Raw genomic sequence first — 15,284 nt, forward strand, 5'->3', positions numbered from 1 at the left:
CAGTTTATGTTTGTCAGTTGTTAACTGTATTTGGTTGGTTACAATGAAGATTTTGTTCACGATTTTATGACAAGTTGTTTAATATTATGTATTTTTATAGTGTTTTGCAACCTTCTGCTTCCCCTAGTGCTAAATACTATATTGCCATTGGAAAGATTCCATGGAATCTTAGTAAAAATGACTTTTTTTAATGTCCCCTGGATTTGTGAAATATAAAATATATAGATGTGATGTTGAATATTGAAGGTTCTAAAACCTTAAGGTTATTGGACACGCTCTAAAGCTTGAAGAGAGATTTGAATTTGGAAGGTTAGGTAGAGACTCCGGAGGAGGAGAAGAAATATAGACAAACAAGGGTCCATCCTTCTTCTCTCTCTCTCTCTCTCTCTCTCTCTCTCTCACACACACACACACACACACACACACACATGTTTTGTTGATCACCACTGTGAACAATAGCCAAAACTACACACATTTGCAATCGTAGCTGGCTTGGCAAGTGTAGAGATTGTACTTGTTGCCAACATGCAGAAAGTGAATGAGGTCTTGGTCGAAGTATGGGAGTTATCATAATATCCACATTTATATGAAACAATAGTAACATGTGATTCAATTATGGTAGCTTTGAACTCATCTCCCTTCCTACATATAGAGGAATGACTTTCTTTCGTATTAGAGCAATGGTTACCTCCATAAGATTGTTGATGATTATTGTAGTTGGTGATTTGATTTCTTCCTCTTTCTCTTCCTCTAAATTTTGAGAGATGGCACTTGTTGGCAATCTCTCTCCACAAACGAATGTGTTGCATGCCTACTTGGCTTTGAAACATCATCTCTTAAAATATGCTCCATCCCAAGAGAGCGTTCCTTGAACATTTCTTCATAGTCTTCTCTCAAACCATAAATGATATGGTGGAAAATTCATTATCTGCCATCTTATCTCCAACAACAATAGTTTGTTGATATAGGTCCTTGACTCCCCTGAAGAAATCAGTACCATGGGTCCTCCTCAGGTTAGTGGATGGGCTTTCAAGACTATTTACATTGTGTGCTCTTCGACTCATAGATGTTCTTCTTGGGAGGTTTCACATCTAGCAGATGATTGAGAAGGTCATCTTTAACACTAAGCTCATCATGGCACCATAAACATGGATTTTGTATATGCCTTTTTGGGTATGGGCAACTGAACACGGTGTCATCATGGAGACTATCCCCAAAGAAGAAGAATCGTGACTCCATCTTTATGTTCCAAATGACATTGCTTATGCCATTGAGCTTTTTAGCTCTCTTTGGGTAGGCTAATTAGACTTGGTATCATCAAACATAATGGGATGATATTGGAGATTGTCGCCCACTCATGAAGTTCTCTCTAGATAGGAGGTTCTCAAACTTGCTCTAAAACCATGTGAAAAGGTTGGAGTAGGGGAGAGCAAGGAGAAATGTAACACCAACACAAGTTTGATAAAGAAGCCCTATTAATACAATAGCAATGTCCACTTTGAGTTGAAAGCACTCAGACCTTAGGTTTGCGTGTGTGTATTGCACGTGTGCGTGTCCGTGTCGATGTTGATGTCGATGTCGATGTCGATGTCTGCATATATATGAGAGAGAGAGAGAGAGAGAGAGAGAGAGAGAGAGAGACCAGGTGTGATTCCAAATTCCAAATAACGAGATAAGATAGGGGAACAAAACTTTCTTCAAAGGAAAGAAGAGCAGCAATGAGTAACAAGAGAAATCGTGTCGAGTTGAATAATTTGCGGTAAGCTAAAGCACTACGCCTTGAAACACGATAAAGAACTAGGCCCCTCTCCAAATATATGGGCTTTACTTAAAAATCCTTGAGTTCTCATAGCATTTTAACTCTAAATAGCAGAATATCGACCAGCATAGATGTATTGGGTAAGGAGCATCAATACAAGAGCGAATCAAAATATTGTCATGCCACGTCCAATTGTAAAAATTGTAACCAATCGACTGCTTTATTTGATTTGTTTCCCTTCTAATCTTTTTACATGGTGGACAATACAAACCCATGGCATGGCCACCCTCCCTATACCCATAGTAAAAACCACCGCAAGTGCCGACAGCAGACAATGTTTCTTTGCAGGATAGCAGTAGTCATTGACAAGTTCAAGATGCTCGTCGGTTGGCTTCAAAGTGAGGCTCTGAAGCTGCAAGCACAAGTGCAAACATCAAGAGGGGGAGAAAAGGCAATGCCCATTTCGGAGACGGAACTTCCCTTTTTCTTCATGAATACAAAGTGAAATTGAGGCCTGCCTATGTCAGAAGGCGTAAGAAGCTAATGATCTTTCAAACATAACCCCCCCCCCCCCCCCCCCCCCCCCCCCCCCCCCTTTCCAACGGCAGCTAGCTAGCACCCACAGAAGCCTCCAATCAATGATCCACATCAGTACATGCAGGTTTTGACTCTTTTAGATGCACTGAATTTGAGTGATCATGCAATGGAAAATGTACAATACCAAGCTTTTCAGATCTTGCAACAATCGCTCTTAAGCCAGGCTTCAGTAGCTTCATACACAAAATTTACAATACACATCTTTTCGGAAAATTGTCTATAGGTACACGGGCAGGCTCCATTGCCAACCTGTAGAAACACACAAACATTACAATCAGTTGATTTAGAATGAGCACAACTATAAGACAATCGTTTGACCTTGAACAGCTGCATACCTGCCGGATAAGAGCATGCACAGTACTATCATTTGATCTTGAGCAGCTGCACTTCAAACAGCAATGGCTCTTTGGCATGTGAGAGCAGACTCCTCTGAGGTCCAAACTGGAAATCACTGAGCAGGCATCAACACACCACCACATTGCCCTAAAACTAAGCTATGAAGATCTAAAACTACGGAGGTTACAAGCTAATTTCTGTAATAGATCAATGAAAGAGCCAAAAACAGACTGCCATGTTCTGTACTTGTACCATTTTATCTGAAACATCCAGCATGACAGAACATGAAGATGCTCCAGTTGCTCTCTCCAACTCTCTGCAAGGGATTGTTAGGTTGCCCAACAACACAAACATAGAGATCTCTCTCACGTGCTGCCCAATCGCCCACTCGAGCACTAGGCACTGTTAATGGAGGGTGGGATAGTTGCTTTTTTCAACATACTATCATGCTAGCCCTGGTCTTTTTATTCTACTCTGTCCTCTTCTAAAGCTGAAGGGGCAGGTTGCTAACCCAACACACCTTATCATTCAGATTGTCAAAGATGGATCTATCACCGATCCCCAATGGCATAATTGGCAACACTGCAATCTTCACTCCAAATAACCAAAAAACTTCTTGCACAAAATGTCACATTCCCACACGTTAGAATGGGCACCTGCAATGACCATTAGGTGTGAACCAGCCCTCAAGGCATTGACCAGTCCTGAAAACAGGACTAAAAGGCTTAATTTTGAGGGATCTTTCATCATCACAATGTTGGACACAGAGAGCATGCAGCCACAGCAGTAACTCCATCGGTAACTGGCGCGGTCCCTGAAAGGGTGGCTCACAGCACAGGCATCACCATAACTTCTCTCACCTACCATTTGATGGTGTGGCCCTCAAAGCTTCTGTTTTATCATGTGGGAGTCTGCCAGTGCCCTCTTCCCTTGTACATGGACATGTTTGTAGCCCTTTAGGCATTTAAGTACTACTGAAAAGATCTTTATTGACAGGAGCTTTGGGGGGGGGGGTACATGGACAGCCTGGACAAAAGTCCTACCTTCTCTTTAAAATGAAATAAACCTAATCATCCTCCAGCTTCTGCTGAATATGGGGTGTGTTGGATTTTGCAGAGTTGGATTGATGGAGCAGTTGCAACATCATACCGGTATTAAGATTCCAATTTCCAGAACTGCCATGAAGCTTCAGACTTCTATTTTAGGAGCATCCGTCATGCTGAGGTCATGTCAGGCAAACAGTGCAATAATTCTAAGGATGAAAGGCATATAGCATCAAAGTTTGCCCCTACGATCAACTCTCCTACAGCAAACTCCAAACCCAGGTCCTTCATTGTCTTACCAACAATGGAGACTGTCTTCAACCAAAGTGCAAACTAAACAATCAAGAGTTAAAGAATCAGCAATCTCACTAATGATTCTCACACTGGCCTCCAAGTTCACAAGGCAGGCAGGCAAGTCTTTATACCCTGGCCCTACTCAAAGCCCAATTTTGTACACAATATGCTCACAGACAATGTAATTGATACAAAAAAGACAAATCAGCTGTCCTCTCAGAAATGCAAGAGACAAGGTATCATGACCATTTTTGACAGAGGACTTGGTAAATGAAATTGTAAGGTAAGCCTAAATGCTTAAATGAGAGACCGCTCTTCCTGGGACATAACATGATTGATGAATCAGGCGAACATGATGTCAAAATGGGAAACTCAAGATCTCTTCCACATTCTTTAACAGACCATTCAATTCCTGAGAACGTAGTGCACAAAAGCGGAGATTTATCCTGAAGCCCCAGCCAAGGCCTTGCGACTAAATATCAAACCCTTAGTGATGGCCCAAACAACTACAAGGAGTTCATCTTGAGGAGAATTTAAAAACAACAAAATGGACATTTGATAACTAAGATTACGCCTGAAAAACTCATAGAACATGCATAAGAGGCCAAACAAACATTCCTTCCATCTTGATGAAAAACCTTCTAAACTACGCTTTGCCTTCATAGATACTCCTTAATCGCGATTCGTCCCACTAAAAGACACGTCTTACTGAAGTGATATGTCTATTCCACATACCTCTGGTGGTTGAGGTTCCAAGTCTGTGGAAATATACCCGGCATAAGGTGGAACAACAGCCCTTCGCTTTCCTGCAAGAATTTGCAAATCATTACTAGCATTGATAATCTGTTTCAGAAATTCAGAAATTTGGTCAAAAAGAAGCTTTTTTATGTAAAGAGTCAAATAGAAGCATTCAAAAAGACGATATCAGTTTAGCAAATGCGTAACTCCTGAGTTTCCACTTCAAAACTGGTAATGTCACGTGACACATCCCAACCCTATGTGTCCGTGGACAAGCAACACCACAACAGGGTTCAGTCAGTTCAGTCAAGTCTACATTAGCAGTGATCTGGCACTTTTGTGAGTCTATTCGTAGACCGTGCATGCCCAGTCACTTAGCATAGATGCATATCCTCCGGTTGCACATAGCATGATCATCGGAATTCCCATCAGAATCCATTAGCATCAGTTAGGGGAATTTTCCAGTGCATTTAGCCTATTTCCCTATTTTTGGTATTTTTCACTTAATATTTTTAAGTGACTTTCCAACAAAAGTAGGTAGGGCAATTTTGCTAAGTTAATATATAAGCAAACCCAAGTTAGCACTTTCTGGCAGAAGAGGCAGCAGGAGCTTCCCGCTCAACAGGCAACTTCTCAGCAGTACCCCCCAGCACCCCCAGCGTTTTTGGATTCCATCCTCGCCGGGCCAGTTCCCACCATTGGCGTTTTCTCATTTGCAGACCCTCGCCATCAACCTCCGCATCCTAGCCGTTGCAGATCCCCAGTATCGCCATCAAACTCCATTTGCTAGTGTTTCCACAATTCAGCCATCTCAGCATTTTTGCAAGCATCAGCGTTTTTGGATTGCAGATGCAGATCAGCCTAGCGTTTTTGGCTAGCAACAGGACCTATCACAGTTTCAGCCCCTTACCGCATCAGAACCACAGTGTTTTCAGCCTATGACACAGTAGCAGATCAGCCCTCAAGATGGTTGCAGATGTTCCCCCATTTTCAGCCATAAAAACGCAGTCAAAACAGTCATTTTCAGCCACCGAAACAGTCCCGAAAATCAGCAGTTAGAAGACCACAGATTTCAGCCACCAAGTCGTCGTCGTCGTCGTCACCGGCATAGTCCAAGTTGCATCAGTCCATTGCATACGCATTGTACACCATTGTGCAATTAAAGTAGACCACTCTCGCCGACGAGAGTGGGGCCTTCGGAGGAGGGTTTTACAACCTCTCGGTGTCGTATCTCCTCTCTCTCCTTCTCTCAGTCTCATTCACTTGCACGCACAATATCCACTCACTTTGTTCGTGATCATAGCACTCTCTACAAGACGGAAGGCTCTCTCCTTCCCTAAGAACTAAAAGGAACCTTGAGCAATAAAGATCACTAATCTTGAGAAAATACAACATTCATTCCGCTGCACCTTACAGGTAATCATAAAGACACATGACTAAAAAAGAGAGACAGAGAAAGAAAGAAAATAAAATTTTATTAACGTCTTCTAGAGGCCGAGCTTGGCCTATGAGACGAATCAATGTACAGTTGAGTATTGTTGGAATTAGGGTTGCAGAGAAACACACACAGCTTGGAGAAGACGAAGGAAGCTCAAGGCACACAATAGAGAGTGTGTTACTTAGTGTGCAATGGAAAGATAGATAGCCCTAGAGTGATGGGCGTATATACAATGCACGGGGGAAAAAACCTCCTAAAGAGGGAAAAAATGCCCCGGCAGTCCTAGTGTGTTCACACACATCACTACCACATGTATATGGTAACAAATCCCCCCTGGAGTGATGCGGTGAACGAGAGCTGGCACATGAGTAAAGGGAAGTGCCATGCCCTGAGGACAGGATCAGTCCACAAAGGGGAGTAAGCCCAAAGCTTTGCGGAAAGCTTCAAGCTTCTCACGAGACAATGCCTTTGTGAAAAGATCTGCAAGGTTGTCCTGTGTTGGCACATAAGCCAAGCTGATCTTTCCTGCTGAGAGCCTCTCCCTGACATAGTGGTAATGCACCTCAATGTGCTTTGTGCGAGCATGAAAAACTGGGTTCCTCGCAACTGCCAATGCGCTCTGACTGTCAGTGTAGATAGTGTTGGCAGTGTCCTGTCCAACACCCAAGTCAGCCATAAGGCGTCTGAGCCATACACACTCAACCGTAGCTGTGAAGACTGCCCTGTACTCAGCCTCACAACTCGAAGTGGCCACAGTAGGTTGCTTCTTGCTCAACCATGATATACATGAACTGCCAAGCATGAAACAAAAACCACTTGTGGACACTCGCGTGTCAAAACAACCAGCCCAATCTGAGTCCGAAAAAGCATGTAAGTCTGGCGGCAATGATCCCCCCTTGGGATAAAACAAGCCAAGATGTAAAGTGCCACTAAGGTAGCGGAAAATCCTCTTGACAGCCTGCCAATGCTTAGACCCTGGGCTATGCATAAATCTGCTGACCTGCGAGACTGCAAACTGAATATCTGGCCTCGTGTTGCATACATAAATGAGGCAGCCAACAGCAGTTTGGTAAAGAGTGACATCAGCAGGATCGCCAGCATCATGTAGACTCAACTTCAAACCTGTTTCCATGGGAGTGGCAATAGGTTTGCAATCCTCAAGTCCAAACTTACATAGCAATGTCTCTATGTAACTTTTCTGACACAAGGCAATACCACCATCACACTGCTTAAACTGTATACCCAAGTAATGATGCAACAGCCCCAAATCTTTCATCTTGAAAGTAGCATTCAAATCAGCCTTAAATTCAGCAATATGTCTCTCATTTGGTCCAGTGATCAGCAAATCATCAACATAAAGAACCACAATGAGAAATACATCATCCTCACGCTTTACATACAATGTGCTTTCTGTTGGACTGTTACGAAAGCCTCGTTTAACCAAATGAGTGTCAGCTTTCTCATACCAAGCACGAGGAGATTGCTTCAACCCATACAAAGCCTTCTTACATTTGCACACTTTGTCCTCTTGTCCTTTTATGACAAAACCGCGAGGCTGCGTTACATAAACTTCCTCAAATATGTCACCATTCAAGAAAGCAGTAACAATGTCTGATTGATGTACATCCCAACCAAAATGAGCTGCCAATGCACATAGAAAACGCACAGTAGTCATACGACAAGTGGGAGCAAAAGTCTCTTCATAATCTATGCCTTTTTGTTGTGCATAACCCTTTGCAACAAGTCGAGCCTTATGGCGATCGATCTCACCATCCGGCTTGCGTTTCAACTTGTAAACCCACTTCGTACCAATGGCCTTTTTGCCAGGAGGCAAATCACATAAAGTCCATGTGTCATTCTCTATAAGTGCATCATATTCTGATTTCATGGCAGCAATCCAATTTTCTGAATTCTGTGCTTCATCAAAAGACAGAGGCTCCTCAACATCATGTAAACTAGACACAGCCAAAGCATAACAATCTGATGCATAAGATGCATGGCGAGAGCCTGAACGAGTACGACTAGATAAAGGTGCATCCAATTTACTGTCACGCAAAGTGTGCACCAGCCATTTTGGCATACCTCTAGCCTGCTCATTTTCAGCCCTTTCCTCATCAAGTACATCATGTACATCTGCATTAGTAATAGGCTGTTCTAAAACATTTTCAGAAACCCCCATAGGCTGTACATTTGCCTCATTGGAACTTACATTCGTATTTCCACCACTGAAAAGAGGCAACAAAGTGTCATAAATGTCCTGTGAGCTTACATTACTGTCTCTAGTACATGACAGCAAGGGTTGAACAGAATCTTCCACAAACACTACATCCCGTGAAACCAAAATACGTTTTGTTTGCGGATGATACAACCTGTAACCTTTGCTTTCAGCACTATAACCAACAAAAATACATTTGACAGCCTTATCATCCAATTTTCTGCGCTGCACTTGTGGCACCAAAGCATATGCCAAACAGCCAAAAACACGCATGTGCTCAATAGAAGGTTTTCTATCATGCCATGCTTCATATGGAGTAATAGACTGCAAAGCTTTCGTAGGACACCTGTTAAGTACATAAGTGGCACACATGATGGCCTCAAGCCAAAAAGAATGCGGCAAAGCTTGACTTTTGACCATACATCGTGCCATTTCCGTTAGTGACCTGTTTTTCCTCTCAGCAACACCATTTTGCTGAGGTGTATAAGGCACTGTACATTGGTGTTTTATCCCACGACTAGCCAGAAATGCATTAAATTCATGAGACATATACTCCCCCCCTCGATCGGAACGGAGGGTGCCCATAGTACATTTTGAGACATTTTCAGCCATAGCCAAAAATTGTTTGAAGCACATAAAAACTTCGGACTTCGCTTTAAGCGGAAATACCCACGCATGCCTGGAGTAATCATCAATGAAAGTCACGAAGTACAGGTAATTGCCCAAGGACGGAGTTTGCATGGGCCCACAAACGTCACTATGCACAAGCTGCAACCTGCATGTGGCCCTAACTGAACCATCCTTTGGAAACTTAGAACGCTGCATTTTACCCAGAATACAGCCTTCACAAACATGTTTGATAGGTGCTTCAAGAGGCGGCAAAGAAGCAACCATATCAGATTTCTGCAAACGCAGCAAACTGGCAAAATTCAGATGACCAAAACGTGCATGCCAAAGTTTTGCATCTGAAATAGCCCTTGAATCTGCAACAGCATTTGCAAAATTTTGTCCACACTTGTCATACAAAGTGAGCTTATACAGCCCACGGCACAAAAGCCCAGATGCAACAATTTCATCACCAAAACTGAGATCATGAACTGTACATCTGTCATCCACAAATTTGACTACAAGTCCAAGTCTAGCAAGTGCGGATACAGACAAGAGATTCTTCTTGATCCCAGGTACATAAAGTGCATCAACAAGTGTGAAGGAACTGCCATTAGCAGCAGTGAGCACAATCTTTCCAACTCCCTGAACTGGATAAGAGGCGTTGTTGGCACAAGTGACTGAATTCCCATGAGGGACAGACTCGAGAGAGGTAAACAATTCACGATGTGAGGTAATGTGCTTTGTAGCACCACTGTCGAAATACCACACATGTGAATCTGCAGCAACTGACAAGCATGCATCATGGACAGCAGGATTGTAAGTGCACTCTGCGCTAAAAGCCCATTCTGCATCAACAACAGCATCACAATCTCCTTTCACAGAAGACTCAACAATGGCTGCATTTGTAGTGGAACCAGCATTTGCAGTGGAACCACCCTCTTTCTTCTTAGCCTCTTTGGCCTTCAACTTAGGACACGACTTGATCAAGTGATCATTGGCTTTACAATAATGGCAACGCATCTTCTTTTTGCCCTTATCACCAGAATTGCCAGACGAAGTGCTGCCAGCAGAAGCATTAGGAACAGAATTTTTGCCACTCGCAGCAGAACCATAAGAAGTGGCTGCATTACTGTTACCACCCTTTCTTTGAGAAGCAATAAAAGCCTGTTCAACTGCACGCTGCCTAGTCCTGTTTTTTCTAGAAAGTGACTCTTGCAACAGCAATGTGCATAATGCATCAAACTTGACAACTTCAGGATTTCCTTGGGTCATCAGTCTCCAAGTACTAGCAAAAGTCTGGTAGGAATCTGGTAAGGCATCAAGAACAGTCTGCACAAGGGAACTGTCAGAAATGACTTCACCTGCAGAAATGAGTTGCTCATTGATATCCTTGACACTAGCAAGGAAAGTGTCCATATCATCTTCCTCATGCATAATCTTCGACTCTAGCTCTTTACGCAGCAAAGCAATTTTAGCCTCATTGCGGCTTGCATAAAGACCTGCTAGAATATCCCAAGCCTGTTTTGCAGATTTTGCTGAACGGATGTGAGGAATAATGGTGCGCTTCACAGACAACGCAATCAATGCATGAGCCTGCGCATCCTTAACATCCCAACGAGCTTGTTCTGCTGTAGGCAAAACAACTCTAACAGCTGCAATCCTTGCAGCAAGACCTGCAACATCCTCAACATCGCCTACATCTTCAGAACCAGGACGTACATCAATGGCCTGCACAATGTTCCAGACACCTTTTGACACAAGAACATGTTGCATCATATAAGCCCACATAGGGTAGTTGTCCCCATCCAACCTGTCCTCAGCAGCAAACATCTTGAACACATCTGTGTTGTTGTTGTCAGCCATGGTAAATGCTGCACCTGATGTGAAAACTGCCCGAAAATAGGAGAAATGGAGCGGGAACAACTTGTGCTATATAGCACAAACCGTAGAAGACTATAAGGCACCTGTTATGCAGAAAACGGCACTGACAGAAAATCTGCACAAAATGACGAAATAGCCTGTGCAGTACTGCCCGTAGTGGAAACGGAGGCCGAAATGAGCCCAAATCAAAATTCTGAGCAGACCCAGCTCTTCGAGCTCTCCCAAAATATTTGTCGACCTGCGAACGCTCGCCAAAGCTCACTGAAATCGGAGAAAGTGAGCAGGCGTGTGCTGGAGCAGCTGGCGACTAAGCCCGGGAGGACGTGACCTGCTCTGATACCAATTGTTGGAATTAGGGTTGCAGAGAAACACACACAGCTTGGAGAAGACGAAGGAAGCTCAAGGCACACAATAGAGAGTGTGTTACTTAGTGTGCAATGGAAAGATAGATAGCCCTAGAGTGATGGGCGTATATACAATGCACGGGGGAAAAAACCTCCTAAAGAGGGAAAAAATGCCCCGGCAGTCCTAGTGTGTTCACACACATCACTACCACATGTATATGGTAACAAGTATCTCCTATCACCTTTCATGCATGAAGCGGTTGAAAATTCTCCCTATAGTGTGTCATCAAAAGGCTAGAGAATCTCGTCTCTGAAGGAAGGGATAAAATCAGATGGAAAGCCATCAGGTTTTGGAAAAGAAGGTGGTCGTACTGTTGCAGGAGTAGAGGGGATGTCTGAACGATGAGGGAGTTGGGACTCCAGCTGTTGAATCCCTACAACTAAAAACTTGTGTCATCCGAGGCGCATACCTCTTATCTTCTCAGTTTCATATGAGGTTTTCCCCAAAGAAAGTACCTGTATACTACTGAGGAGTCTCTCGTCTCTCCTGATCAATTGTCAATATCTACAATCACGAGGTACCGCCCCCAGCTGCCATATGCCCTACTCTTCCACAAACAAAGCAATGGCTTGAAAGCCCAATGAAAAATATCCTCTGAGAAGTGTAGCTGTCACAGAGTGATGACGTATCACATGGCGTGACTGCACCGCACTAGAAGAGAAGAGTCAGAGTCAAGCTGGAGCTGGACCTGATAAAAGGACTCAAGTCTAAGCCTGGAAATGCTGAAACACACAAAAATCCTGGCAGGATTTGTGCTGATGTGGCTATACAGACAGTGATAATGTGGCAGCTGTGGACACAGCTGCTTTTCGGAGAGTTTTTGAAAGCATTGGGCACCAGTTTTTGATAGCAATGCTTTCTAGCAACGTGGCTATAAATACGAGCCTTGGGAAAACTCTTTGGTTATTCAATTGTATGTAAGGTGCAGCGGATGTGAATGTTGAACTTTGCTCAAGATGAGTGCTCCGAACTGTGCTCAAGGGTTCCTTTTACTTACGGAAGGGAGAGCCTTCCGTTCCTTTAGTGAGAGAGTGCAAATGATCACAAACAAAGTGAATTGACACTGTGAATGAAGGTGCTGAGAGTCTGAGACTGAGAGAGAGAGAGAAGAATACGACACCAGAATGTTGTCAATCCCTCCTCCGAAGGCCCCACTCTCTATGGCGAGAGCGGTCTACTATTGATTGCACAAATCTCTACAATGCAATGGACTTGCCAACGATGTCGACCACGATGAGGATGACGACGAGACAGGCTGAAAACCGAAAACGCTATGGGCTGAAATCTGCAAATCTTGTATCTGCTGAATTCTGACTCTTATGTCGGTGACGACGGCGATGACGACGATGCGACGACAACGCAAATGTTGCAATCTGCAAATAGCGGGCTGAATCTGCAAACTCTTGTTGATCTGACCGCGCGGCGAGGATCTGCTGCGCGAAGGTGAGATCTGCAAGGTTTGGGGGCTATTCTGCGGTGTCTATCTGCTGAAAATTCAAAACCCTGATACAAAGGGGACTTCTATCGCCCGAAATCTGCAAAACGCTAGGTACTCTACTGTCCCAAAAACGCTAGGGCTGATCTGGTGTCTTGCTGCAAAAACGCTATGGATTCTGCTGTGGAAATCTGCAAACGTCAGGCTTGATCTGTCTGCAAAACGGTGGGCTGTCCTTGATGAAAAACGCTAGGCTGGTCTTTGGTCTGTTGGTTGGAAAACGCTAGGTTGCCTGCCGAGGAGTCTTGCTGAGAAGGTGCTCTGTTGGACACTTCTCCCTGCTGCCCTCTTCTGCCAGAAATCATTAGCGCTAGGTTTTCGTTTATATTATTTTGCAAAGTTTGCCTTGCCCAGTTTCACAACAAAGTCACTTATTAATAATAAGTGAAAAATTGCTAAAATAGGAAAAATAGGTTTGTGCACTGTAAAATGCTCCTGATGGATTCCGATGGTAATGCTGATGATCATGTTGTGTGCAACCAGAGGATATGCATCTACTCTTAGTGTCTGGACATGCACGATCTGCGAACACTCACAAAAGTACGAGAACACTTCCTAAGCTAGGCTGACTGAACCCTTGTCATGAAGTAGCTTGTCCACATGCACATAGGGTTAGATGTGCACGTGACATCCCCTCCTTTTTAAAGTGAGGTACTAGTACCGATCTGCATGGCTTTCTTGTAGGCTGCCAACATTTCGGGATAATCTTTGACTCTTATGTCACGGGGACGTGGCAATTGTTAACTATGTCACGAGGACGTGGAAACTGCTAACTTTAGTTGTTGGTTTCTTTCCAAGAGGTTTTGTTTTATTTTTGAGACCCTCTTCTTGAAGTAGCAAACGGTCGGACATTGCATGGCCAATGTGAACGGTAGTTTCACCCGCAGATGGGTAGTGGTCGGCACTGGAATTCCTATGGTAAGAGGATGTCTAGGCTCAGAGCAAGATCATATAGGTCCCCCCGTCGCACTTAGCAAGTTGGTGGATACTAGGAAGTGAACTCAATTAAGGCGTAAAGTCAAGGTGGGACTACCAACAAAAAGTATCCGACAGTTGGGCCACATTGCACTTTTGGATGCGGTCCCAATGAGGATAGATGGTCAGAAGACCAGTGGGAGCCCAACAGAAGCATCTCCTAAAATTTAGGGAACTGCTATTTTGGGCCGTGAAATGTGTTCGCGTCATTACCTCCGCTATGACTAGGGGAACATTTTACAACTCTGTCGCGAAGTCAACTGGGCAACCGGTCAGGATATTTTTAAGCGGCGGACCCGAATCGGGAAAATGCTTGTAAATGCGCCAAGTGTCACATTTTCATGAACTTTCCTCCTACAGAAAAATGGGCGCTGATTTTTAAGCTGGGAGAGGCCTTCATTTGCAATTTGTCACAGGTTAAGAGCTATGGAGTGCTTCCTTTCCCTCTCATGTACAGTGTGGTGCTAGGAGTGATGCCCTGCACACTACACACTGCTCTCTCTCTCTCCCCTACGTGCAGTTATGTGATGCCCCACAAGAGGGCTCCTCATTTGACTGATGTACAGCTGTGTGGGTTCATGCTTTTGTGCTGAGGCAAGAGCCTCCTTGAGCAGGAACAAGGGTAGCTAGCTGCTACTCCAAAGCAGGCACTGGTGAGGGTCATAACCTCACCATACAGGTGCAAAATCAGCGTTGTCTATGCGCTGTAAGTTTACTGTTTTTCAGCCATACGGACGCCAGAACCTTTGAGAATCGTGCCCCACTGGCAGAGGACAGTTAGTGGACTGTTTGGGGCTGAAAACAGGGCAAAAACCAGTAAATACAGCTTGCTGAATTTGCTGTTTTTGGGCAGGAATCAGAGGGTATATGCCAGTAGAAGCGAGTTCCAGCAGGGGAATTGGTTTCGCGCAAGTTTAGGGGCTGTTATGCTGCCGAAATTTGGCCAAAACAAGCGGTATCTAGTGGGATACAGTCGAAGGATTCCCAGGACTCTTCTTTATACTTTACCCTCCTAAAGAATTAAGAAATACCGAAAGGGGCACCAATTTTGGGGCCTACAGGTTGTCGGCGTCTGCTCGGAGCAATCTCGCTTCCGAGCTGTGTGTGATTAAGTGTTAATTCCCGTTACAGGTCTCCTTTGCAAAGTGCTCTGTGTGTGTGTCTAAAGTAAAGAATTTCGAGTGAAAGCCAACGCCTACCACCCTACGGGCCGTTTTCATGGTTCCGTCGTCGGGACATCAATCACTTTTTCCTTAAAGAGTGAGCCTGGATTGTTTAGGGTAAAGACACAGAGTGCAGGAACGCGGGGATTACACTATGGCCGACAAGGGGAAGGGAATTATGGAAGAGGATTCCTCTTCAAAGGACAGGCAGGAGATTCCTATTGTTTTTGAGATTGGCGAGAGCTCACGGCCACGTTAGTCTGTACCTTCTGTCAACGTGAATGTCCCTCCAGTAGTACAGGGCTTTATGACTGGGCAACTTGAGGATGATGCGTT

General features: G+C 44.2%; 1 protein-coding gene across 2 annotated transcripts in view; it reads right to left on the bottom strand.

The window, feature by feature from the left end:
* Positions 1–2,437: 2,437 nt before the first annotated feature.
* The window catches only part of LOC147432929 (peptidyl-prolyl cis-trans isomerase FKBP16-1, chloroplastic-like), a 35,544-nt gene continuing 22,697 nt past the window's right edge, over positions 2,438–15,284 (bottom strand). Inside the window, exons 7-9 of one of the 2 annotated variants that reach the window (XM_086492671.1) lie at positions 4,765–4,835; positions 2,692–2,797; positions 2,438–2,605 (exon numbers count right to left, since the gene is read on the bottom strand). In XM_086492671.1, coding sequence (XP_086348797.1) covers positions 2,720–2,797; positions 4,765–4,835 — 149 coding nt within the window. In that variant the 3' untranslated portion in view covers positions 2,438–2,605; positions 2,692–2,719. Of the gene's footprint in view, positions 2,606–2,691; positions 2,808–4,764; positions 4,836–15,284 lie in introns of both variants that reach the window. The other variant, XR_015185582.1, reaches the window with a different exon arrangement.

Source organism: Adiantum capillus-veneris, chromosome 20 (genome assembly GCF_014529385.1).
Source record: "Adiantum capillus-veneris isolate H3 chromosome 20, ASM1452938v2, whole genome shotgun sequence".
NCBI classification, from domain to species: Eukaryota; Viridiplantae; Streptophyta; class Polypodiopsida; order Polypodiales; family Pteridaceae; genus Adiantum; species Adiantum capillus-veneris.